General features: G+C 51.5%; 1 protein-coding gene across 1 annotated transcript in view; it reads left to right on the forward strand.

Annotated features, from left to right (window-relative positions):
• Window positions 1–23,781, forward strand: part of ZDHHC14 (zinc finger DHHC-type palmitoyltransferase 14) — a 284,932-nt gene that overhangs the window by 142,820 nt on the left and 118,331 nt on the right. Inside the window, exon 4 of the mRNA XM_058289671.1 lies at window positions 21,883–22,043. Within this exon, the coding sequence (XP_058145654.1) occupies window positions 21,883–22,043 (161 nt within the window). The remainder of the gene's footprint in view (window positions 1–21,882; window positions 22,044–23,781) is intronic.

Raw genomic sequence — 23,781 nt, forward strand, 5'->3', positions numbered from 1 at the left:
TATGTATGTGCAATTGTGTAGGTTTATGCATGTGTGTGCACACATGTATGTGTGTGCAAGCATGTAAGTGCGCACAGTTGGGTGTGTTTATGCATGTGCGTGTGCAAGCATGTGTGAGTGTGTGTGCTCCAGCTCTCAGGGCTGCGTGCACCACCTGCAGGGGGAGGACGGGAGCGCTGGCCCAGTTTGCAGCCCCTGGCCCGGGCCGGCCGCCTGCTGCTGTGCTTACCCCTGTGCCAGAACCGCCCCCCACGCTGCGCTTTCTTTCTGTCTACACCGCGGCCCAGGGGAGCCGGGCTTTGGGGTTAAGCAAGTGGCTCCTGCCTGATCTTCCTCAGGCCTTGCCGAAGTTTGGGGTTCCGGCGGGTGGCCACGGCAGGCACGAGGGCCGGAGGGCCGGGCACGTGGCCGCTCTGCTCCCGCGGGCAGGGGCGTGCTGGACCCAGGGCAGGACGGGGCCTGGAAGGCAGCCAAGGCCCGAGTCACAGCTACAGGGGCCGGCCCGCGTAGCGGCATTGGGCCACCGGCTCCCATCCCGCACCCCTGCACCTCGGGTCCCAGGCCCCCGCCACCCCCATGCCTGCCCTGTCATCCTCAGTCTCTCCATGCGTGTCTCCTCCTGTTTTCTTAGAATCCACCTCAGAACGGGTCTGGAATCCGTGGGTTTAGGCCGGGAGATCGCGCGTTGGCCCTTTCTCTGTCGCGTTATGCGGGTCTCGGTGCTCATTTCTGGCATGTTCTCTGACTCAGCCCACCAGGTTGTTTGAGATGCCCCCCGACTCACGTGGGGTGGGGGCACGTGACAGGAGAAAATCTACATGCTGGACAAGTCCATGCTCAACGGTGCTGCAGGGAAAGGGAAGTGGGTGCCCAGTGGGCGCCAAAGAGGCTGGCAGCACCCCAGGGAGAATTCCTGGAAAGGCGGCATTTAGCTTCGCTGAAAAGTTGAGCCGGAGTTCACCGTGTGGACAGGGAAGGACGGACACTCAGGGCCAAGGACTGATTTCCAAAGTCCCTTCAGATCCCCGACAGGGCGTCTGTGATTGGGGTGCACACCCTGCCGAGAACGCCAGGCTCCGTCCCGCCCCGCCCCAGGCGCACCCCTTAAACAGCCCTTCCCTTTGTCTGCAGGCTCGGGGTGCACTTTCGACCGTTCCCACTTTCTTCCCAGCTGTCACGGCCTGTGTCTCATGGGGACATATTTAAGTAGCGATTACATGGTTGTCATGTTTATGCAGACGAGTTCCCGAATATCTCCCATGACTCAAAACTCACACAATTCGAGACTCATTTTCCCGTGGAAATACGTTTATAGAAAGGGAGATGTGTTTTCTAACACATAAATCTGCCACTATAAAAGGATTTTTTGCTTGTTTTGAACACAATAAAAATGCATAATCGATACATAATAATAGTGCGCCATAATCTCTAATTGCTATCTTAGTTTGCCATGTGGCTGTCGATGCAAAGTAGCAGAAATGGGTTGGTTTTATAAAGGGGATTTATTTGGGGTGAAAGCTCAGTTCCAAGGCCTTGAAAGAGCCAACTCAACGCCCCACAAGAGGTGCTTTCTCACCGCAGTTGGCTGCCACGCGGGGAAGCAAGGTGGCCGCCCGCCCTGTGAGGTCCCTCTCTCCAGAACCTTCCGTCTCCCAGAGCTCCGCTGTGGGCAGCCGGGCTCGGCTTGTCTCTTTCCGGGCCTGCTCTCTCCATCACGGTTGCTCCGTTTTCTTCTCAAGTTCAGCTGCGAGCTCTCAGGCGTAGGGCTCGGCTCTCCCCGGACTCAGCTCTTGGAGCCTTTCGGGGGCCTCTCTCGGGCAGCTCAGCCGTGGGTGAAACTGGAGTCCATTCTTTCACTTTGGAGGGTCAAATACGGTGGGTTCCTTTTCCCGTGTGGCCATTTTGATCAGACCCAGGAGGAGGGTGGAGTCAGCCTGAGCCCCGCCTCCCTGCCGGCCAGGTGAGAGGGCCTCCCACCCATGGGAACGGCTCAGTTCACCAACATCGTCTTTCTCCTTTTGGGATCCGCCATATTCAAACTGCCAGTCCAAAGTTACTGATTTCTGGTGTGTTTTACAGGGCTAGCCCTAGCGCTTATCTCTTAATGAATATGAAAATGATGTTTCTATAGAATTTTTTAAAAGATTATAAATTATAATTGTAGTCATTACTTAAATTGCAGCACAATAGTCACCAGAGTCATTTACACGTGCTGTGAAGCATGAAATGAAAGTGTTGGTCGTAAGATGCTACAAACAAAGGATGGACCTAAATACTTACAAGGCAATGGGGCCATTATGTTCGCTTCTGTGGCAGTTTGATATGGTTATGAATTCCAAAAATAGATATTGGATTATGTTTGTAATCTGATCTGTACCTGGGTGTGATTGAGTTATGACTAGGGCATTACGATAAAAGGCATGGCAAAGGACAGAGTGGGGGATTTTCTGATGTTGGAGTTTGATGCTGAAGACTTAACTTGGAGCCCTGGGAAATAAGCCCCCAGAGGAAAGAGAAGCCAGCTCCAGGAAGGAAGGAACCTTGAACCCAGAGAAAAGCAAGCCCCAGGAACGTAGGAACCCAGGAAGCCTGAACCCTCGCAGATGTCGGCAGCCATCTTGCTCCAAATAGACTTTGGTGAGGGAAGGAACTTATGCTTATGGCCTGGTATCTGTAAGCTCCTACCCCAAATAAATATCCTTTATAAAAACCAACCCATTTCTGGTATTTTGCATCAGCAACCCTTTGGCTGACTGATACAGCTTCCTGCCAACTTAAAAATTATATAATTCTTGAGAAGTTTTTTTTTTTTAATTTAGAGGGATTTGAATTTTTGCATATAAAATGAGACTTTCTTAACACTTTTATATCCTGCCATTTTAAATCCACATAAGCCGTTCCTGCCCTCAATGTTTACCAAAGCGTGGGTGTGTTGGGAAGGAGAGGAAGATAAAGTGTGAAGGGTGAAGGTGTGTATCTAAAGCCACAGAGCGCTAGAGCCGAGGGCCGGGGAGAGGGCCAGCCCCACTTCTTCACTTTAGATTTACAGGTGAAGTGGGGGGGGGGTAGGGACAAGAACTCCCCGGCGAATTGGACCTGTTTGTGATGTGTGGCTTGGCATCAGATGGTACAGTCAGAAAATGGACTGATAGATTAGATAGATCAATAGTTTGCGGCAGAGACAGAACCACAGCGCCAAGGTGGCAAAATGTTAACATGTGTCGGAGCTCTCTGTAAGGGGCTTGTCTTACTTTTGTAAGTGTCTTGTAAGTTTGAAGGTATTTTGAAATTTTGAAAAATAGTTTAAACAGTCACAAGACTGTGCTGCACAAAGACGCCTGACGGGCAGGAAGCAGTCGTGGATTTGCCCTTCTGGGAATGACCTTGGGACCACATGACCTTGGACAAGTTGCTCACGACTTGCATCATCTGTAACAGGATTGTTGTGAAAACAAAATATCAATTTCAAGTGCCTGTACCTATTTCATGAAATATGGTAATTTTGCCATTATAAATACTAATATCACAGGCGAACTTATATTAAAAATGGCTTTCACAACTAAAAATGAGAAATTCTATCATCAGATAATTAGAGTTTAGACTTGCTAGAATTAAATTTAACTGTTAATGAAAAACTGTTAAATCTATGTTCACAAGCAGTAATGGATTTGAGAATGCGTCACTGGTTTTCACACTTGCTTTCTCATTAAGTATGGGAGCCCAGTTATTTTTTTCCCATTTTCTACTTCTAAGATGTTAAAGAAATAACTAATACAGGAAATATTGGCTTAGAAAAGAAAATACAATAGTCTATTTTTTGTTAGTATGGATTCTAAGGAAATTATTCTTTTTCTGGTCTCAAAAAGTGATTAAACCATTCTTTTTCTTAAATTATTTAAAAGTGACTTTTTTTCTGATTTTAAAAGTGTACCTTTTATGTAAAGCTTTCTTTTTCTTTTCATTCCCCCCTCTCTTCCTCTCCTTTCTTTCCTGCTTTCATTAAAAAAAAAAAAAAGTTAAAGAAGGCATAAACTTTGCCAGATTCTGGTGCTTATTTCCATCCTTTTTTTTTTTTTTGAAGATTTATTTTTATTTATTTATTTCTCTTCCCTACCCCCCACCCTGGTTGTCTGTTCTCTGTATCTATTTGCTGCGTTGTCTTCTTTTGTCCGCTTCTGCTGTTGTTAGCGGCATGGGAATCTGTGTTTCTTTTTATTGCGTCATCTTGTTGTGTCTGCCTTCTAGTGTTGAGCTTTACACTGCACCAAGCAGGGTGTGCTTCTCTGTAGCCTTAGGGACATTTTTCAGTACGAAGCTACAAATGGTGTTTTGATTTGCCTCTTGGTTACTATGTCATTGATAGCCGCTGTCACTTCTTCTCCTGTGCTAAGGTTCTCCTGCCCTGTGACACCATCTGCCCCGGTCTATTTCGTGGTATGTGGAGTATGTGATGTATGAGCCAAAACTGTCCCTCCACCATCCCATCAACAGTATATGAATGGCAAACTCCCTGGATTCTGGTCCTTGGTGGTTTCCTGTCATCAGTGCGCGTCACTGTTGACATTTTCTTCTTTTCGTGTATCATCATGGGGTTCTAACGGGAGGCTGGGGGCGGGCGTATCAGACATGTCTAGTCAGCTACTTGCCAACCCCACCACAAAGAGTTTCCCCTTCTTTTAAGCCACTCACAACAAGATCAAACCCCAGGCACGTACAAGTTGGCATGGCTTGGTTCCAGAAAGAACGTACTTTAAACTTTTTTTTTCTTTAATTCACTGGTACCTATTTATCTCTTGCTGGGATTTTTTGGTACAAGATTTGGAGATTTCTCTTAGGAAATAAAAAGGGAGAAAAATTAGATGGTCGGTAGCACCTAGCACAGGGTTAAAGAAATGCAGTGGGTGAACAGATGTACGAGCAGCTCTAGGAAATGCCGGCGTGGTTTATTTGTACTCACTTTATTAACTGCACTTCTTTCATCTCCAGTTTTTAACGGGCAGTAGCTCTCCAGCTCCTGGTTTAGGTTAAAGGGTCTTCAGTGGCGTTTGGCTGCGTAAATGTGTTTTCTCTTTCCACATGAGGCCCTTAAATATCTTTGTTTACATATCAAGAAGTCAGATTTTCTTGGTCCTTTTTTTCCACCTTATTGCATTGAACGTAGAAAACAGAAAAGTAACTCAAATTTCAGTAACGTAGTGGGAGAATCCAAATTAGTACTTTGTACGTGTCCTTTATATACAAGCAGATGTCTGTAGACGGTTGGCTGGGTGGAGGAAATGGCAAGTACAAGAGGTGATCTAAAGCCGTTTGTCTGGTGGCCCTGCTTGGCGGGCCACTGCGTTCTGCCCTGGGTGAATTTCACAAGGGTTTATGGAAACTGTGTTTTCTGGCCGTCACGTGACCGCCCACTCAAGCTGGTGTCCCTGGAAATGTGACAGACTGACCTCAGAGCACGGCAGTTCTCTGGAGCGCCCCCCATCCGCTCTCTCCACTAATGGGGGCGGGACGGCGTGGCCCACGGAGAACCAGGACTTGACCCTGTAGCCCCGAGCCCTGGATGCCCCCCTACCAGCAGCCGGGCCTGCCAGCCTGGGCACGCATTCCTGGCCTCTCTCTCTCCATTGCATATTCTTCAGCTTCCCTTTTGATTCTCCAGCTTGGCCATTCGCTTGGCAAAACTCAAAGAATGTGGCAGTCGTTTAAATTTATTGAATCTTTCAGAGCCGTCATATCTTCCAAAAATTCCACCGGGATGGCCAGACACGAGTTCCCTGGCCTGACTGCCTGTTAGTGCTCTCTAACTAAATGTTCTTTTCCCACATGTGCCGCAGCTACCTGCCCGAAGGTTGTTTCCAAGATTTTCCCGAGAACTCATTCCACCGATTTGGCCGTTGACCTCCTCTTTTCAAAAATTAATAGTCTTGTTTGCCACCAGGCAATCTTCGGGAACCTTTCTGCGCTGTTTAAAAATGAATGGAAAAGATTTTTATCTTGAAAGTGTATGGCTTGAAAGAAAATCTAAGTGGAGAGACAGTGTGCGACGATAGCAACTGAAAAGCTCGGTAAAGCACAGTTAGTTGAGGACTTGTTGGGTTGTGTGTGGAGGGATTCACTGGCTGACACCCATGATGTGTTTCAGCCTTTTTCTCATGTCCAAAGAGTTTCCTAAAATGTGTGTAATGGTACTTCTTGGTATCTGGTAAGAACACTCGGATTTGGGGCTCTTACCCCTGCACATACCAGCTGAGGGTCTCTCTTCCCCACCCTTGGCATGAGTGTCTGTCTGTCCAGAACGCGTCATTCCACACCGACCTGGAAGGGAGCAAGGTACACCTCGGGAGTCACCTGGGAATTGTAGAAAACTCTTCTTTCCTAAATGAAAATTTTGCTTTAGTGTTGCACCCATGGGAATCCCTGCAGTAGTTAAGCATAACTAACCAGTGCTGCCTTTGGCCTCGGTGCACCTCGAGATTACCAGAGCCATGTGCGAGCTTGTTGACAGGGACTCGGCTGGGGACGCTGTGGAGCTTGTTATTCATCCAGGGGATGTGGGAGAGAACCGCTTCCTCGTGGGAGCCGTGCCCAAGGCGTGGTCTCGGCCCCCAGCCAGGGTGGAAGGTGGCCTCCCCACAGGCCAGCACGCCGCTCGGCCCGTGGCATCACGGTTTAACACCCTGTGCGTCCCTGGAAGTACGGAAGCCACGTGTGACCTTGCATCCACACGCCGTGGCCCCCCATCGTGGCCGTGGCTGCTGCTCCAGGGGGTGGGTGCCCATGGCTCGCCTCCTGCCCCGGCGGCTGTGTGCCTCCCTCCCTTCTGCATGTCTGGGTGCTCAGGACCGCCGTGCTTAGCCAGCCTCTTGGCGGTCGCTGTCACTTTGGCAGCCCCTCATGGGGGCCCATCACCCGTGCCTCCAGGGCCCGTGTTCCTCTCTACCTGGGCAAGGTGCCTCCAGACTAAATCAGGGTTCAGGTTTCCGGGGCATTCTTTTATTCCTTTCTTATCTTTTAAATGTTACATTTAAAAATTATGAGGTCCCCATATACCCTCACCCCACTCACCCCACATCAACAACCTCTTCCATCATCACGGCACATCCACTGCGCCTGGCGAGTACATTCTGGAGCACCGCTGCACCACATGGACAGTGGTCCACATTGCAGTCCACACTCTCCCCCAGGCCACCCAGCGGGCCATGGCAGGGCACACAACGTCCAGCATCCGTCCCTGCAGCACCACCCAGGACAACTCCAAGTCCTGAAAATGCCCCCACACCATCTCTCTTCTTCCCTCTCCCTACCATCAGCAGCCACCATGGCCACCCTCTCCATATCACTACTACAATTTCTTCCCTTACTAATCACAATAGTTCCCCAGCAGAACACCAGCAAGTCCACTCCAATCCATACTCTATTCCTCCATCCTGTGGACCCTGGGATGGCTATGTCCAGTCCCCCTCTACATCAAGAGGGAGCTTAGATTCCGCATGGATGCTGGATGCAGTTCTCCTGCTTGCAGCCATAGGCACTCTTGGCTCCCTGGTGTGGTGGTTGACCCTCTTCACCTCTTAATCACAATTAATGAGGGCCACCGAGATTGTCGTAAAATGGCGAAACGGGTTCAACCGTTATTGTATTCTACCGAGCGGGTGTCTAGTGCCAATCAGAAATGTCATCTCGGTGGTGGCATCATGGAAAGGACGTGCCGGGGCTCAGGGGCTTTGAAGACAGCCCCGGCTGGTTCGAATTCTGGGTCTGAAATTTACTAGCCCAGGCACCTCAGTCGAGTTAGGTCACCTCTCTAGACTCAGTTTCTTCATCTACAAAATGGCCTCAGTAATATCAGAGGGTGTTCGTAGAGAGTACATGAAATATTTTATGTGAAACACCTTGAAATATAGGCTTGCAACCAGAAAGTTTCTTACTCTTTCACAGTCTCATCTATCTGTTATTCTGAAAGCAGCGGGAAACCCACATTTGCGTATCTAACAAGGGACAAGACTGTCCCTCTGTATTTGTCCTGAACTTGTCTTCTAAATGGGCTGGGTAAGTGCCCGGTGGAAGCTCTCCCCACGCTCAGGGAAGACGCCAGCACTGTTTTTTGATGGAGAGGCATTTTACAAAGGATAATAATTAATGCTGTGAGCACGGTTTTGGTGGCGGGAAAAGAAGCATCAGCATCTCTCCAGGGCTGCCAAGTGTCTCCCCTTTAGAAAGGCAGAAGTAAATCAGCAGCTACAAACAGCAGCCCAGTGTCCAAAAAGTCTTAGTGAATTTAATTTTGCTCACGTTCCTACCAAATGTGTGTTCCTGAAAATGTCTTTAATATATTGTCCCCACCTTTGCTGTCAGAGGACTTGTAGCTTTGTGAATCCGTGGACCTTATTTTGTCTCCCTCCTTTTGGGAAATAGAACATTTTCTCCCTAAGTACGGGCAGAGCCTTTTCCTTCCCCATGTGGAAGCACTGTATTACCGTTTTGCTCAATATATGCTTTCTTATATAAAATAATTACATATAATATTATGTGCCAATTTCACATTGTGGTACCTCTGTTATGGAAAAGTGTGGTTTTGTGAGTTTAAGAGCGAAATAGGGAAGTGGATGTGGCTCAACGGATAGAGTGCCCGCCTACCATGTAGGAGGTCCAGGGTTCAAGCCCCAGGCCTCCTTGACCCGTGTGGAGCTGGCCCATGTGCAGTGCTGATGCGCGCAAGGAGTGCCGTGCCACGCAGGGGTGTCCCCCACTAGGGGAGCCCCACGTGCAGAGTGCACCCCATAAGGAGAGCTGCCCCGTGCGAAAAAAGTGCAGCCCGCCCAGGAATGGCGCCACACACATGGAGAGCCGACACAACAAGATGATGCAACAAAAAGACACAGATTCCTGGTGCTGCTGATAAGCATACAAGTGGATGCAGAAGAACATATAAGCAATGGACACAGAGAGCAGACAACTGGGGGCAGTGGGGAGGGGAGAGAAGTAAATAAAAAATAAATCTTTAAGAAAAGAGTGAAATAGCTCAAAATACAAACAAAACAGAAAATTTTTAAAAATTTTAAAAAAGAAAAAACAAAAGGAAGGGAAAAAAGTGAAATAGTTCAGCCTTCAAAACTCACTTGCACCTTTGCCTAAAGGGTTGGCCATTTCTACCTGTATTTATTCTACTTTACCTGCTTCTAAGAGGCTTATGGTGGTGAGGATGTTACAGGCCTAGCCTTCAGTTCCCCTTCCATCTTCCAGAAGCCGTACACCGGGGAATATACTGGGCGACTCTTTGCAAAAGGAAAAAGCAGTTCTTTTCTTCCCTGGAGGATATGGGGGAAATACCCACGACGTGTGAGTGGGGGGTTTCGGGGTAGGACAGAGCGTCAGCCGAGGTAGGAGACACTCTGAGACGTGTGTGCTCGTCTCCATACACAGCTCTTGAGTCTCCCACTGCCTCCGGCCCCCGGCAGCTCCTCGCCCGTAGCTCATGCCCGCCTGGCTCCTGCTGTTAGATTGAACTTGGCGGAGATTTCCCGAGCGCCCGCTCTGTAGCAGGAAGCGTTAGAGGCACTGGGGACACAGTGGGGACTAAAGCACGCCCGGACCCCTCAGCAAGTGGGACCTAGAATTGCGACGGGACCCAGCAAGCCCACTCCTAGGTGTGTGCCCCAAAGAACAGAAAGCAGGGACGTGGGTAGACGTGTGCTCACCCACAGTCGTGTGAGCCAGAAGGTGGAAGCAACGCGAGTGGATAAACAAGCCGTGGTGGCGCCATTCCGTGGACCGGTCCTCAGCTTTGGCTGTAAAAAGGAGCGTGTCCTGCTGCGTGCGACGACGTGGTGAGCCGGGAAGACCTGCTGTGGAAGGAGCCAGGCACGGAAGGGCGTGTTTTACTCTCTCCCTGGCATGAAGCGTCTTGAGTAAGCGAACCCCTAGAGCCCCAGAGTGGATGCGAGGTCACCACGGGGCCCGGGGGGTCACTGCTTCGTGGAGCAGGGCTTCTCTTATGGAGGCTGGTGACGGCAGCGTGACCCTGGGCAGAACTGATACCACTGGACTGTGCTGGAAAACGCTGACGTGGGCCAGTGCGGGTGTGTCTGTGTCACTGCAGTAAAAGTCTAAGAAGGAAACACGCTGCCACCTCGACCTGCCGCCCGGGCGCCCAGCCAGGCTGCAGCTCATACGGCCGCACTGTTCTCCGCCGTCACCCCCTGCGCAGGCGTGGACACACGGGGGGATCAAGGCAGGAGGGGTCCTGGGCTCAGAGGGCTGCGGCCCTCCCTTCCTATTTGCTGGTCTGGCTCCTGCCGGGCCTCAAGGGGCAGCGCGGGCACATGGCCAGAGCCACCCTGCCTAGCTGTGGGCACCCAGCCAGAGCCATCCCTGCCCAGCTGTGGGCACCCAGCCAGAGCCGTCCCTGCCCAGCTGTGGGCACCCAACCAGAGCCGTCCCTGCCCAGCTGTGGGCACCCAACCAGAGCTGTCCCTGCCCAGCTGTGGGCACCTGGCCAGAGCTGCCCCTGCCTAGCCTCAAGGGGTAGTGCGGGCACCCAACCAGAGCCATCCCTGCCCAGCTGTGGGCGCCTGGCCAGAGCCACCCTGCCCGGCTGTGGCCATCTCAGGCAGAGCTTCCCCTGCCCGGCCTCAAGGGGCAATGCGGGCACCCAACCAGAGCCACCCTGCCCAGCTGTGGGCACCCAGCCAGAGCTGTCCCTGCCCGGCTGTGGGCACCCGGCCAGAGCTGCCCCTGCCAGTCTCAAGGAGTAGTGCGGGCACTCTGGCCAAAGAGCTGCTCTCACTGCACCCAGCCTGTGGAACTGTGCCCCCTCCGCGTCCCCTTCACCTCGTTTTAGATCTGTCAGTGGCCTTGCTGCGTGGTTCATTGATTTGGGTCTGTCTCTCCCACTCGCCTGTGACCTACTGGTGAGGCTCTTGTCTCTATCCTCCTGCGTCTAGCCTTTGTCCAGCACAGCGCACCAAGGCATGGAAGGAAGGAGTGGTGCTCCGTAATGAGCTTGCTTCCACAGTCCTTGCTTTCTGTCTCTGCAAGAACTTTCCAAACCCGCCTTTGGACCAGCGGTGCTGAGTGCTCCTTCCTGGCTCCCTAGTGGTGACTTCCGGAAGTGGGTGGGAAAGGACTTCCTGCTGTGTCGTGGCCGTGGAGGCCCCAGCCCAGTTCTGCAGTGGGGAGAGAGGAGGACAACGGCCTGGGTTACGTGTGCGACTCTGCTTACTGCTTTGACTGGCTCAGGAGGGCAGACGGGGGCCCTGGGGTGGGGCCGCCAGTTGCTGAGGCCCTGGGAGGTGCCAGCATCCAGGCGGGAGGGCACAGGGAGCAGGGTTCTGAGCTCAGGGGCACCGAGCCAGTGGGCACTGAGGTCCGAGGAGCCGGGAGTGTGGTCGTCCTGCAGGACGTGCAGGGGCACTGCCTTCTGAAACGTTGAAAACAGCCGCCTGGACTGGGTAGTCGTCTGGACTCAGCTGCAGGATGTCTTCACTGAATCCTTCGCCCCTGATACATGATCCATCTGGCGTCAAGGCTGCGCCAGCGTTTGGGGGGTTTACTTGGTGTGGCTCGGCTGGCCGCGCATCCGAGACCGCGGAGGCCAGAGGCTTTGCCGCTGGGTGCTGTGCAGCCCGCTTCCCTCTACCCATGACCTGGAGCTCCAGGGTTCGGCTGGGCCTGCCTTTGACATCTGAAAGCCCAGAATCCACAGCGGCGGGAGAGGAGCTTTGTGCGGTCGTGTCCTGCGGGAGAATAAATCCAGAGCAGGGCGGGGATGGGGGAGGACGTGGTGCTGCTTTCCCACACAGGTGAATTCCGAGCCCCGAAACAAAGCCAAATCATGAGAGTAGTTTAGGCACCTACGTAGCTCGAGAGCTGCCGCCCTCCGAGGTTGTCATTCAGCTGTCAGGCATCTTCTTTCTAGGGAAGCAGACGTGGCTCAATGAATAGGGCATCCGCCTACCACATGGGAGGTCCACGGTTCAAACCCCGGGCCTCCTGACCCGTGTGGAGCTGGCCCATGCGCAGTGCTGATGTGCGCAAGGAGTGCCGTGCCACTCAGGGGTGTCCCCCGTGTAGGGGAGCCTCACATAAAGGAGTACACCTGTAGGAAAGCCACCCAGTGCGAAAAAAGTTCAGCCTACCCAAGACTGGCACCGCACACAGGGAGAGCTGATGCAGCAAGATGATGCAACAAAAAGAGACACAGATTCCAGGTGCCGATGACAAGAATGCAAGCAGACGCAGAAGAACACACAGTGAATGGACACAGAGAGCAGACACTGTGGGGGGGGAGAAATAAATAAAAAATAAATCTTAAAAAAAAAAACATCTTCTTTTTAATTAATGCTGCCCCCCATTCAAACACCACCCCCCCCCGTTTTCTCTATTATCAACACTTTGCATTGGTGCGGCATCCTTGTACAATAATATGAAATCATGTTATTATAGTTATATTATCAACTATAGCCCATGGTTTACATTGGGGTTCGCTCTCCATTGTACAGTTTGTGGTTTTTTAAATTTTTATTCTCCTAACGTGTGCACAATATAAAGTTTCCCATTTTAAGTGGGAAAACACCGTACAACTAAGTGGTGTTAATTATACATTTACAAGGTTGCGCTACCCTCCCCACCATCCATTACCAAAACTTCTCCGTCATCCCAAATAGGAACGCTGCACCAGTTAAGCAGTAACTCCTGTTCCCACTGCATCCCTGTCTCTGGTGACCTGTATTCTAATTTCTGACTCTGAATTTGCATAGTCTGATTATTCCATATGATGTGATCATACGGTATTTGTCCTTTTGTGTCTGGCTTATTTTACTTGACACGGTATCCTCAGGGTTCATCCATGTTGTCACACGTATCAGAGCTTCATTCCTTTCTAAGCCGAGTAATATTCCATTTGATGGCTGTACCGCATTACGTATATCCATTCGTCTGTTCATGGACACTTGGGTTGCTTCCACCTTTCAGTAAATGTGAATAATGCTGCTGTGAACATTGGGTGCCAAATATTTGAGACCCTACCTTTCAACTCTTTTGAGCCTATACCTAGGAATGGGATTGTGGCTCATATGGTAGGTCTGCATTTAACTTTCTGAGGAGCCACCAAACTGTTTTCACAGCAGCTGCAACATTTTACACCAGCAAGGTACAAGGGTTCCTGTTTGTCCACATCCTTGCCAATACTTATTTTCCTTTTTTTTTTAACGATGGCCATTCGGGTGGTGTGAGGGATCTCATTGTAGTTTGGGTGTGCATCACCCTAATGGCTAAAGGTGTTGTGCACCTTTTCATGTGCTTATTGCCCGTTTGTGTACCTTCCCTGGAGGAATATCTATTCAAGTCCTTTGTGTATTTTTAATTGGGTTGTTTGTCTTTTTGTTGGTGAGTTGTAAGCATCTTCTTTCTTGATAGTTGATTTTTTAAAAGGACAGGCAGATTTCAATATTTTGGCAATTCCCTTCTTTCTTCTCAGTTGAACCAATATTATGCATTTATTTTTAATAATATACCATTCACTACATAAATAAGCCATGTTTAATTAAGAAAATTTGGAAACTACCAAAAAATACATGTCTTACACCACAGATCCTGTCGTGAACAGAAATGCATGTTTGAAACAAAAATTGGATCATCTCAACCTGACTTTGTATCCTGTTGCTTTTTTAATATCTAGTCAGTTCATTCAGCCAATATTGAAGGCCTACTATGTGCCAGACCTAATTCTAGGCCCTGGAGGCTCCGTCTGTGAACCATGTAGACAAAAGTCCTTCGCAATGAGCCCTTGCTAGTGGAGAGAGTTGGACAATAAACACTTAAGAATATATAGTATGTCAAGCAGGGGAGTGTTACGAAGAAGCCTCAGGCCTGGAAGGGGACATGGGAGATGTGGGGGTGAAGGGTGGGAAGTTTTTCTTTGCATGTTTAGGGGAGGCTTTTCCGAGAAGGTGACATTTGAACACAGGAGCTCTGTGGCTCTCGAGGAAGGAATGATGCCCTGCAGTAAGGCACACCTGCGCGCCGGGAAACCAGGGCACCACGCAGGTGGGGTGGAAGGCGTGGGCTGGAGGTGGGTGGAAGCAGTGGGTACGTCCAACAGCTGACGGGGGCCTGGAGCAGGGGAGTGACGTGACCTGATTTGGGTTCCACAGCATCATCCTTGGCGAGCATGAATGGACTAGGTGGAGGGGCAGGAGCGGACGTGGGGCCAGTTGGAAGCTGCCGCTCTGGATGGCACGGAGGACAGTATCATGCGGGAAACTCAGACGTTGGTGATTCCCAGCCAGAAAGTCAGCCAGGGAAGTCAGGCTCTGAGCGCAGAGGAGTTCTAGGCATGCGCTTGCCAACTTACTGTGCTCACGTTTTCTTTTAGATATGCGTGATAGTGGTAGATGACTTAAAGTGGGTATTTAAATAAGTCAAAATTAGCTCTTCCGATATATATGAAATGGAAATTCTGAGTGATTGGGAAATACTGCATCGTATGCACATTTTTTTCCTTAATGGCACATCTTACAAAGTCGGTGCCGTGAGTTGATGAAATACAGAATTATGAATAAAGCTAAAGTCCTGCTAAAACCTTCCTGTCTACAGTTGCTAAAAGAGAAATATGGGGAGTGGCTGCTCTTTCAAATGTAAAACAGGACTAGAAGCAGCCAAACCTTGAGTTCTGTTTAGGGCAGGAGCAAATTCCAAATTTCTGCCCTGGCCTCTTGTGTGTGAAGGCGTCTCTCGGCACACGTCCCCAGAACGCCGCAAGGAGAGCACCTCTCGGGGGTCCTCTCTTGTCGCCTAATTCTTTACCTTCCCAGGACACATGGGAAGGAGGACGATGGAGTTACCGTGACCCCTGAGCTGAATAGCCACACGTGACCTGAAAAGGACCCGAATGGTCCCTGGAGGTCAGGGCTCTGATGCCAAACCTGGATGTGTGGTCGTCACGGAGACGTGAGCACGTCAGGTGGTTCAAGAGCCTGTTTTAGGGCAGAAGGCTGTCGGCTCTCCTCCGGGTGATTTGCCCACGGCCCGGAAGCCTCTGGCTTCCTGGAACCTCGGATGAAGCAGCGTCACTTGGCAGTGACACCGAATTTTCATGAACCACCGTCTTCACCAACGAGCCCCTGCACCGTCCCGATGGTAGACGGGTAAATGGGGCTGATGCAAAGCCTGGGTCTTTAAACTTGGTTCCCGGGCTCTGTGTCTGGACGTGCATCTGTCTCGGTGGTCAGGGAGCACCCCAGAATGACCCTGCCCTGCCCCCGTGGGCATGCGTGCGGCCCACCCCTCTGGGGGGAGAGGCCCTCCACCCCTCCCATCTCGACCTGAGTCTTGCCCCATCTCTGATAGGAGCATGACCGGGAAAAGCTCTTTCCCCGCCATCCTGGTGGATTTCCATCTTAGGCTGGACTTCTGTGTGTTAAAGGCAGGGACGGTCAAATCCTGGGGTTCAAAAAGCCAGTCTGTTGGCTCAACAGATAGAGCATCCGTCTACCACGTGGGAGGTCCAGGGTTCAAACCCAGGGCCTCCCAACCCCTGTGATGAGCTGGCCCACGCGCAGTGCTGATGTGCGCAAGGAGTGCCTGCCACGCAGGGGTGTCCCCCTGCATAGGGGATCCCCACATGCAAGTAGCGTGCCCTGCAAGGAGAGCCGCCCCACACGAAAAACGTGCAAGCCTGCTCAGGAGTGGCACTGCACACATGGAGAGCGGACGCGGCAAGATGATGCAACAACAACAAAAAGCAACACAGTTTCCCGGTGCCGCATGACAAGAATGCAAATGGACACAGAAGAACACACAGCAAATGGACACAGAGAGCAGACAACTGGGGGGCGGGGGAAAGAGAAATAAATAAAATAAATCTTAAAAAAAAAAAAAAAGCCAAGGAGACAGGGAGAGGGAGGTGGGCTGTGCAGGGCGCCCTGGCTAACCCTATGGGGTCGAGAGTTGCGGATGTACAGCCAATTCCCTTTTTCTTTCCCTGCGGATGACCAGATTCCTCAGAGACCGTCCTCTCCTTGGGAGGGTGACCTCCCCCTGCCTCCTTCCCATGGTAAGAGCTGCGGCTCTCCCCGGGGAAGCCGGAAGGATCCGGCAAGGACAAGCCTTTCCCCCTGAACCTTTGGGCTTAGCGTGGCTCTCCTGTGCTGCGTCGCCTCTCTGTCCTGAGTATTTTCTTCCAGTTTTCTCGTGTCATAGCCCCCCCCCCCCGTGTGGTCTATAATAAAATGCCCACCTTGGTACAGGGATGGGTAGCTGCCTCGTCGTGCGCCTGCGGGGTGGCTAAAGCAATTAGTAAGAAGAGGGGTGTCGCCAGGGTCCCCAGGGGGTGTCTTGTAGGGAGAAGAACCCTCTCGGGAGTTTCCCGAAATCCCCTCTTCTGCCCGTTCTGCAGTCGTGGGTGGATGTTACCTCTGAATCCAGTTTTTTCTCTGTTTGCCACCAATCTTCGCCTTGTAGTGGTACATTTATCTCTACATATGTGATTAAGGAATGAATCATCAAATGAACGGCACTTACATCCCTGCCTATAAGTGGAAAATGCATTTGTTTCCCGACGACTCCCATGAATAAGACAAAGGAGATTTTTATTCTAGCCCGACAACCTCCAGCCCTTATGCTGCTCTCTTATTATTTCAGATGTGTGAGTCATTGGCTCAGATGATGTCATCATCATCCGCCTTGACTAGGGACTATTGAACCTGTATGGTGATCAAGAATCGGAAATTTAAAATAATAGGCTAGTTCGTGACCTCTAAAATGGAAAAACCCCCTTAGATGCCATTGGGCAAGGCTGCTTCTTCCTGAATAAACTTCAAGCACGTGCCCCATTTTTATAGATAAAGAATAGTTATCCTCCTGTACGCTTTCATGTAGGACAGCCCAAAAATATCAAATGCAGGCCATTTTATGGACTAGAGTGGACTTTCTGATATTCTACTATGAAACTATTGTGACGAGTAATAGAAGAAATCTTAGCATCGAGATAGAGAAAGTGACCACGGTAGTTGATGATGGCAGGGAGAGGGTAGAAGAGATGTGAGGTGGGGGCATTTTTGGGACTTTGGGTTGTCCTAAATGATATTGCAGGGTCAGATGCTGGACATTCTATATCCTGCCATAACCCACTGAATGTACTGGGGGAGAGTGCGAACTGCAGGGTAAACTATCATCCACGTGGTGCAGCAGTGCTCCAACATGTGTTCACCGAGTGCGATGAATGTGCCACGATGATGAAAGAGGCTGTTGGTGTGGGAGGAGTGTGGGGGCGTGGGGGGTATACAGGAACCTCGTATATTTTTTAATGTAACATTTTTTTTGTGATGTATGTATCTTAAAAAAAAACATTCACAAAAATGATGGGGTCAGGGATGGGGAGTGGGGTATATGGGAACCTCTTATGTTTTTTGTTTTTTTATGTTTTTTAATGTAACATACCTTGTGATCTATTAACTTTAATTTAAAAACATAAAGATTGAAATTATTTTTTAAAATGTAGGCCATTTTGTAGTTAGGAGTCATGAGCTAAGAGGAAATTTCCAGCGTGTGTATCCATTTGCCAACAAAAACATTAAACACTGAATGGTTTTGGTGTGGAAAAGGATTACCTACTCTTTGTTCCAACAGCCCCTGGTTTGAATGCCTGTGCCGTATCTTATTAATATTATTTTTTTTAAGTAAAGCTAATCTTTTCCCAAAGAATGTCCTGTAGAAAAACAAAGAGAGCTGGCTACCCAAGAAGGAAATCCAGGTTTCCTATTGGAAACATTTAAGAAATTAATTTACTCCCAGGGTTTCTGGCAAAGCAATCAGCCTTCTACCTTGCACACTCATTTCTAAATCTGGATGCACCATTAATGACGTGATTGATTCTGGGATGTCAGTATCTGTTGGATGGTAAAATAATTACATGTTTTTTTATTTTTAAATGACAAAACGCACTGATTACATGGCCTTGGGTAATGCTACGTTTTCTAATTTTTACCTGCAGTGACCTTTCTTTGCCTCCAGTGCCAGTTTGTGCCTAAGTGTCTAATTATCCTACGCAAAGCCCACCCGCTCACACTGATGGAGATAATAAGACAGGGAGGGGGCTTCATAAGGGCCCCCAGGTTAGTGTGTTCTTCGTCTGGCGTGAAATTAGCTCGTTTTTTACGCTACGAACGTGCGTGCCGTCGGGTTCTTCTCTTGCTCTCCTGTCACTTTCCCACTGAGCTTTTTGAAGACTGAGAGGCTCGGAGCCTGTTTCCCACCGCGTCCTGGCTTGTACGTAGGCCACGGTTTCTCAGACAGAAACAGGGCTCTGTTGGGTGCTGTGTCTTTGGCACCCACTCCGCCATCTTGTGCCGGGGATGGCCATTCAAACACCACCTCTAACCACGGCGGCCTGCCTCTGCCACGGCAGGGGACGGGACAGAAAACCTTGAGACATTGGTCTCTGCTCCTTGGGTGCTAAGGGCAGGAGACATACTTGGTGGGAGGCAGTGGGGGTTGGGAGGTGACAGGGGTCCCCCGAAGCCATTGGCACGGAGAAGTGGGGGACCCTTGCAGATCCTGGGCACACACCCAGGGCACTTGGGTGACAAACAGTTTAGGGTCTGGTGTACCCATTAGCCACAGCCCGCTCCCAGGGTGCAGGCTCCCCTTTACACAGGCGGACTTCAGGTCAGCCAATGTACATCCTGGACCCGAAAAGGGGAAAACCAACGTGTGAGAACCCAAGATCCACTAGGTCCTAAGTATCGATCCATGCAGTAGCTAAGTGAACTAAATAAGTCAGCATAACACTCCTGGGCACTGTGCCCTCCTGGGCCCTTGCAGTTTTCCTTTATTCCAATTCATCAATAATGAGGATGAGGGAAAACACTGGCCCTTTCATGCTTTGCCGTTATTTGAGTCAGTATTTCAGTCACATTCTTACATTGAATTGTGAATTTAAATTTTTTTAGAAAATTCTCTTCTGCAAATTTGACTGTTCACCTACCTGCTTTGTAAGCCTGCCTCAACAGAGCAGACTCAGTTGGACTAAGAAGCAGCCGTTTTGGGGCTCACCTATCTGAATTGGAAGCGATTAGTACCAGGGGCTAATTTTATGTACCAGCATGGACACTGCTCATTTCTGGTTGGGGCACTAGCACGTTACCTAGACAGAGAGCAGTGCTAGGCTGAGGCTTATCTGAAGGTAAGAGTAACAAGAATCATTCTAAATGATATTCTGGAGTGGGAGTTCCTGGAGATTAATCCCACATCAGAATCAGTGGTCTAAACAACAGACCTGCCATAACTGAGCTTTATCCCCAGCTCCTCATGGCAACCCCACGTCCCAGTCCAGATGTGCTCCTTTCAATCAATAGACCTATTCTGTAGGTCCACCACAGTGCACTCTGTGAGAGCTAAGATGCAGTGCCCCACAAATGTTTGGATTCCAAGCTCTAGGCATTCCCTGTCCACCCCACGCCCCGAGGTGGCTCCTCATCAGTCTGCTCATTGTGTCGTTCATTGTGTCTGCTCGTTGTCTGCTCATCTTCTTTTAGGAGGCACCGGGAACCAAACCTGGGACCTCCCATGTGGGCAGGAGGTGCCCAACTGCTCGAGTCACATCCATTCCCTGCTCGTTGAATCTGTTCATCCTCTTTAGGAGGTACCGGAAACTGAACCAGGGTCCTCCCAGATGGGAGGCGGGCACCCAGCTGCTTGAGCCACATCTACTCTTCTAGGCAGTTTTAAATGTGACTTGGGTTGTCGTTTTATAGTGAATCTCTTAGCAGAACATGGTCCTTTCCTACAAGACTTTACTGTCTGCATGTCTCAAGTTGAAATGCAAGTGCTGTGCTAGGCCCCAGGGACTGGGTAAGAGGGTGGGAGGGGGTGAGGTATTTTAAAACCTTCCTCCTTTTGTCAGGGCCGGTAGGGCTCCGCTGCAGGGAAATACTCCCTTTAAAGATCCCGGAGTATAAATTTAGTGCCATTTGCCAGGTTATGGTGCCCCAGTCTCATACATGTTTATTTTTTAACTGAAGCTTTTCCTCAAATGATTAAAATCAAAGTTTTTAGAGCTGGAAGCCCACGAAATGCCCTTAACTGTTTTAATGTTTGCCTGAAAACACCAGAAGAAAAGCAACGATTTCCTTTCCCGCATTCCGACCTGAAACGCCGTGCCCACGATGTAGGGGACGCTGGCACAGGGGCTTCCTTTAGATTCAGCCCACCTGGATTCCTCTTCCCCAAGCAAGCGCTAGGTCTTCTCGCTCTCCTGGCCACCTTCACTGTCCTCTGGCAGTCCCCGAGAAGGGTCAAAAGGGCTCTACACGTCAAAAAATAAAAATAATGGCAAGGCTCTCCGTGTGTGGGTGGGTCACGTTGATAGAGGAAGGCGATAATGTATTTTTACGGCTTCCCACCAATGCTGTGCCGAGTCACAACTGGCAAGCCGGTTCTGTTGGTTTTCGTTGTTGTTTTGTTTTGTTCTGGAGCAGGGGAGGCACAGGAGGTGAGAAGCAGGTGAGCGGGATGCTAGAGCTGTGTTTTACAGTGATGCCTCGAAAGCACTCTCTGCCTGCTGGCAGGAAGCCCCCCCAGCTGGGCTCAGGGTCGCTCCTGCGCCGTCTTGAGGCTGCGCAGAGGCTCGGGGTGTCGTGCAGTTGGCAGTAGGCTCCCCGGAGGCCGGCGCTGCACGACGTTCCCGAGGCCGACCTCGGCCAAGGCGGGGCTCGGCCTGGGGCCTCGAGCCCGACCCTGGTTTAGCCCCCTGGGCACCCCCTTTGCCACCCCACCCGAGGACGTGCCGCCTCCCCAGGGGGCACCCACGGGGCGCCGCCCCCCATACTCAGACCCTCAGGACCCGTCCTCCTCCACGCCCCCGCCGCGCCGCCCTCCTTCCTTCCCCAGCGCCCCCTCTGTGTCGGTCCTTAGCAGCAGGACGCGTGGCCCCCGATGAGCAGCCTGGCTGGCCCTTTCCTGTGGCAAGCGGTGACAAAGGTCGACGGCAGCCGGTCAGCGTTGAAACCGCCAGCCACGGCCTCCGTGGCATCAAACTGGGACACACGTCAGGGCGCTCAGATCCGGCATCGCACTGAGCACGCCCTGCCGCTGCACCCTGTGTCACCTGGGCAGTCCTGCCTGGGACCCCGAGCGGCGGCTGTGCGTCTGCGTCGTGTCGGGTGCCGTGTCGGTGCAGGACGTGGCGGCCGTGGCCGTGGCGCATCTGGCCCTCTGCTTGGCTCCCGGCCACTCCCCGCCACCTCCTGCCAACTCTGCGGGCAAGCGGGGTCTTTCTGGACACCTGAGCCATAGCCCACCTGCACAGCTTCTGATTGCGCGGTTCCTGCTGCGCCCCGGCTCGTCCGGGAGAAGATTCTCGTGGAACAAAGGGCCGCGACACGCTCCCCAAGGGCCGCTCAGTGCCTTCCGGAAAGCGTGAGGTTGTGCCCCCGCTGCCGCAGCCCCTCTAGTCCTCCTCGGACCCCGCACTGTGCGTTCATGTATGCCCCCCATTAACCTTTGGGTGGATTACCTCCAAAATACTGAGCTCCTGGCTTTTGGGGCGAATCCGCTCTCCTGCGCGTTTTGTACCTGCTGAGAGCCCCTGAGTGGTTTGGCTGAGGCAGGAGGGGCCTGGCGGGATGGAGAAGTTCTCCCATCAGAAGCTACATCCAGAGGCATGTGCTTATGCCCGCCCTGCGGCCCACGCGGGATCAAGCCGGGCTATCCCCGCTCCTCTCCGGCGTCTTCCGCCGTGGCACTGGGGGTGGCAGGGCTCGGCTGCCCGGCGGGGGCGGGCGGTGCGCCACGTGGCTCCTGGGGCGTCGCGGAGCTGGTGGCCCTGCCCGGTCTAACGTGTGCTTCCTTCTCTCTCCCCGCTGCTGCCTGCCCGCCTGCTGCCAGCTGCCCCTACCTGGCGGTGAGAGTCACGCCCGCCGTGCCTGCCGTGGCGGGAGCCCTCTTCCTCTTCGTGATGGGGACCCTGCTGCGCACAAGCTTCAGTGACCCCGGCGTCCTGCCGCGGGCCACGCCCGACGAGGCCGCCGACCTGGAGCGGGAAATAGGTAACTGGGGGGCTCGGCCCTGCCTGGGGTGCCCCCAGGGGTGCGCGGTCCCGGGGTGTGGGGGGGCAGGAGGCGCCGAGGGAAGAGCGAGCCGGCCGGGGCCGCTCGGCCTGCGCCCCGGGGACGGCCCCGCGTGGCGGGGGACGGGCAGGGCGCGGGGGGCTCGGCTTCTGGACGTTCCTCTAAACCCTGGGGTCCATTCCTGCTCTGAGCCAGGCCCAGCGTGATGGTGACTCCCCAGTATAAACGAGAAAAGGGCCATGCAGCTGCCCTCTTAGTTATCCACCCCGGCATCCCGAATTTCCTTTATTATGGCCCAACAAATATATATATATATGTGAGAGGGACAGCCTTAGTTCTCCTTGGACATTGAAATCCTGTAGTAGCACTCTTACAGCAATCCATGTTGAAGATACTGAAATAAATCCTCATTCCTCATGTAATAAACTCTTTTTTTTTTTTTAAAGATTAATTTTATTTATTTTTCCCTACCCATCGCTCCCCCCTGTTGTCTGCTCTCTGTGTCCATTCACTGTGTGTTCTTCTGTGTCTGCTTATATTCTCGTTAAGCGACTCTGGGAACCAATCCTGGGACCTTCCAGAGTGGGAGAGAAATGATACTCTCTTGTGCCACCACTGCTCTCTGTTCTGCTGCGTCTTCCTATTTTCTCTCCCCTGTGTCTCTCATCGCGTCATCTTGCTGTGCCAGCTCTCTGCATCAGCCGACACTCCTGCGTGGGCCGGCACTCCATGTGGGCCAGCTCCCCGTGCAGGCCAGCTGGCCCTCACCAGGAGGCCCTGGGCATCGAACCCCGGACCTCCTATATGGTAGATGGGAGCCCAATTGGTTGAGCCACATCCGTTTCCCTTTGTAATAAACTTTTTTTTACACTTTTTAAATTACAGTTAATCGATCACAAAGAATGTTGCATTAAAAAACATAAGAAAAATAAAAAGCATAAGATGATCCCATATACTCCACTCCCCACCCCCCACCCCATCATTTTTGTAAATTGTATTTTTTGAAGATGCATACATCACAAAAACATGTTACATTAAAAAAGGTAAGAGGTTCCCTTAACCACCCCCCCCCCACTCCTCCCACATCAACAGCCTCCCCCATCATTGCGGCACACTCGTCGCACTTGGTGAACACATTTTGGGGCACTGCTGCACCACGTGGATAATAGTTTACCCTGTAGTTCACGCTCTCCCCCAGTCCATTCAGTGGGTTATGGCAGGATATGTAAAGTCCAGCATCTGACCCTGCAATGTCATTCAGGACAACTGTAGGTCCCAAGAATGCCCCCACATCACATCTCTTCTTCCCTCTAATGTCCTTTGCTTTTTAATTAAGAAGAGGGCTACGTTTTTTCCTTGCTCTTAAGTGGTCTTAAAAGTCTACATTTGTGAACGTGCAGATTTGTTGTGGCTCATTGGTAAGTTTGACGAGAGACGCAGAAGGCCTGCGGTGACTCTGCCTGAGCATAAAGTCCGGGCGAGCAGCATCCGTGGGCAGAGGCATTTCTCTCCAGCCCTCCTCCTCCCCCAGGTACTCGCCTTCCCAGCCCCCCGAGAGCTAGAGGGGCCTCCTCAGCATGCAGATCCAGGAGGGGACCTTGATATACGGTGTCCACTTGGTCTTACCACTCCCCAAGCACGAGGTACGGCTGTGTCCTTCTCTCAGCGTCTGCCACAACGTCATCCTTGTCGCTGGGGAGGGGAATAGTAAAAGGTT

Source organism: Dasypus novemcinctus, chromosome 28 (genome assembly GCF_030445035.2).
Source record: "Dasypus novemcinctus isolate mDasNov1 chromosome 28, mDasNov1.1.hap2, whole genome shotgun sequence".
Lineage (NCBI taxonomy): Eukaryota > Metazoa > Chordata > Mammalia > Cingulata > Dasypodidae > Dasypus > Dasypus novemcinctus.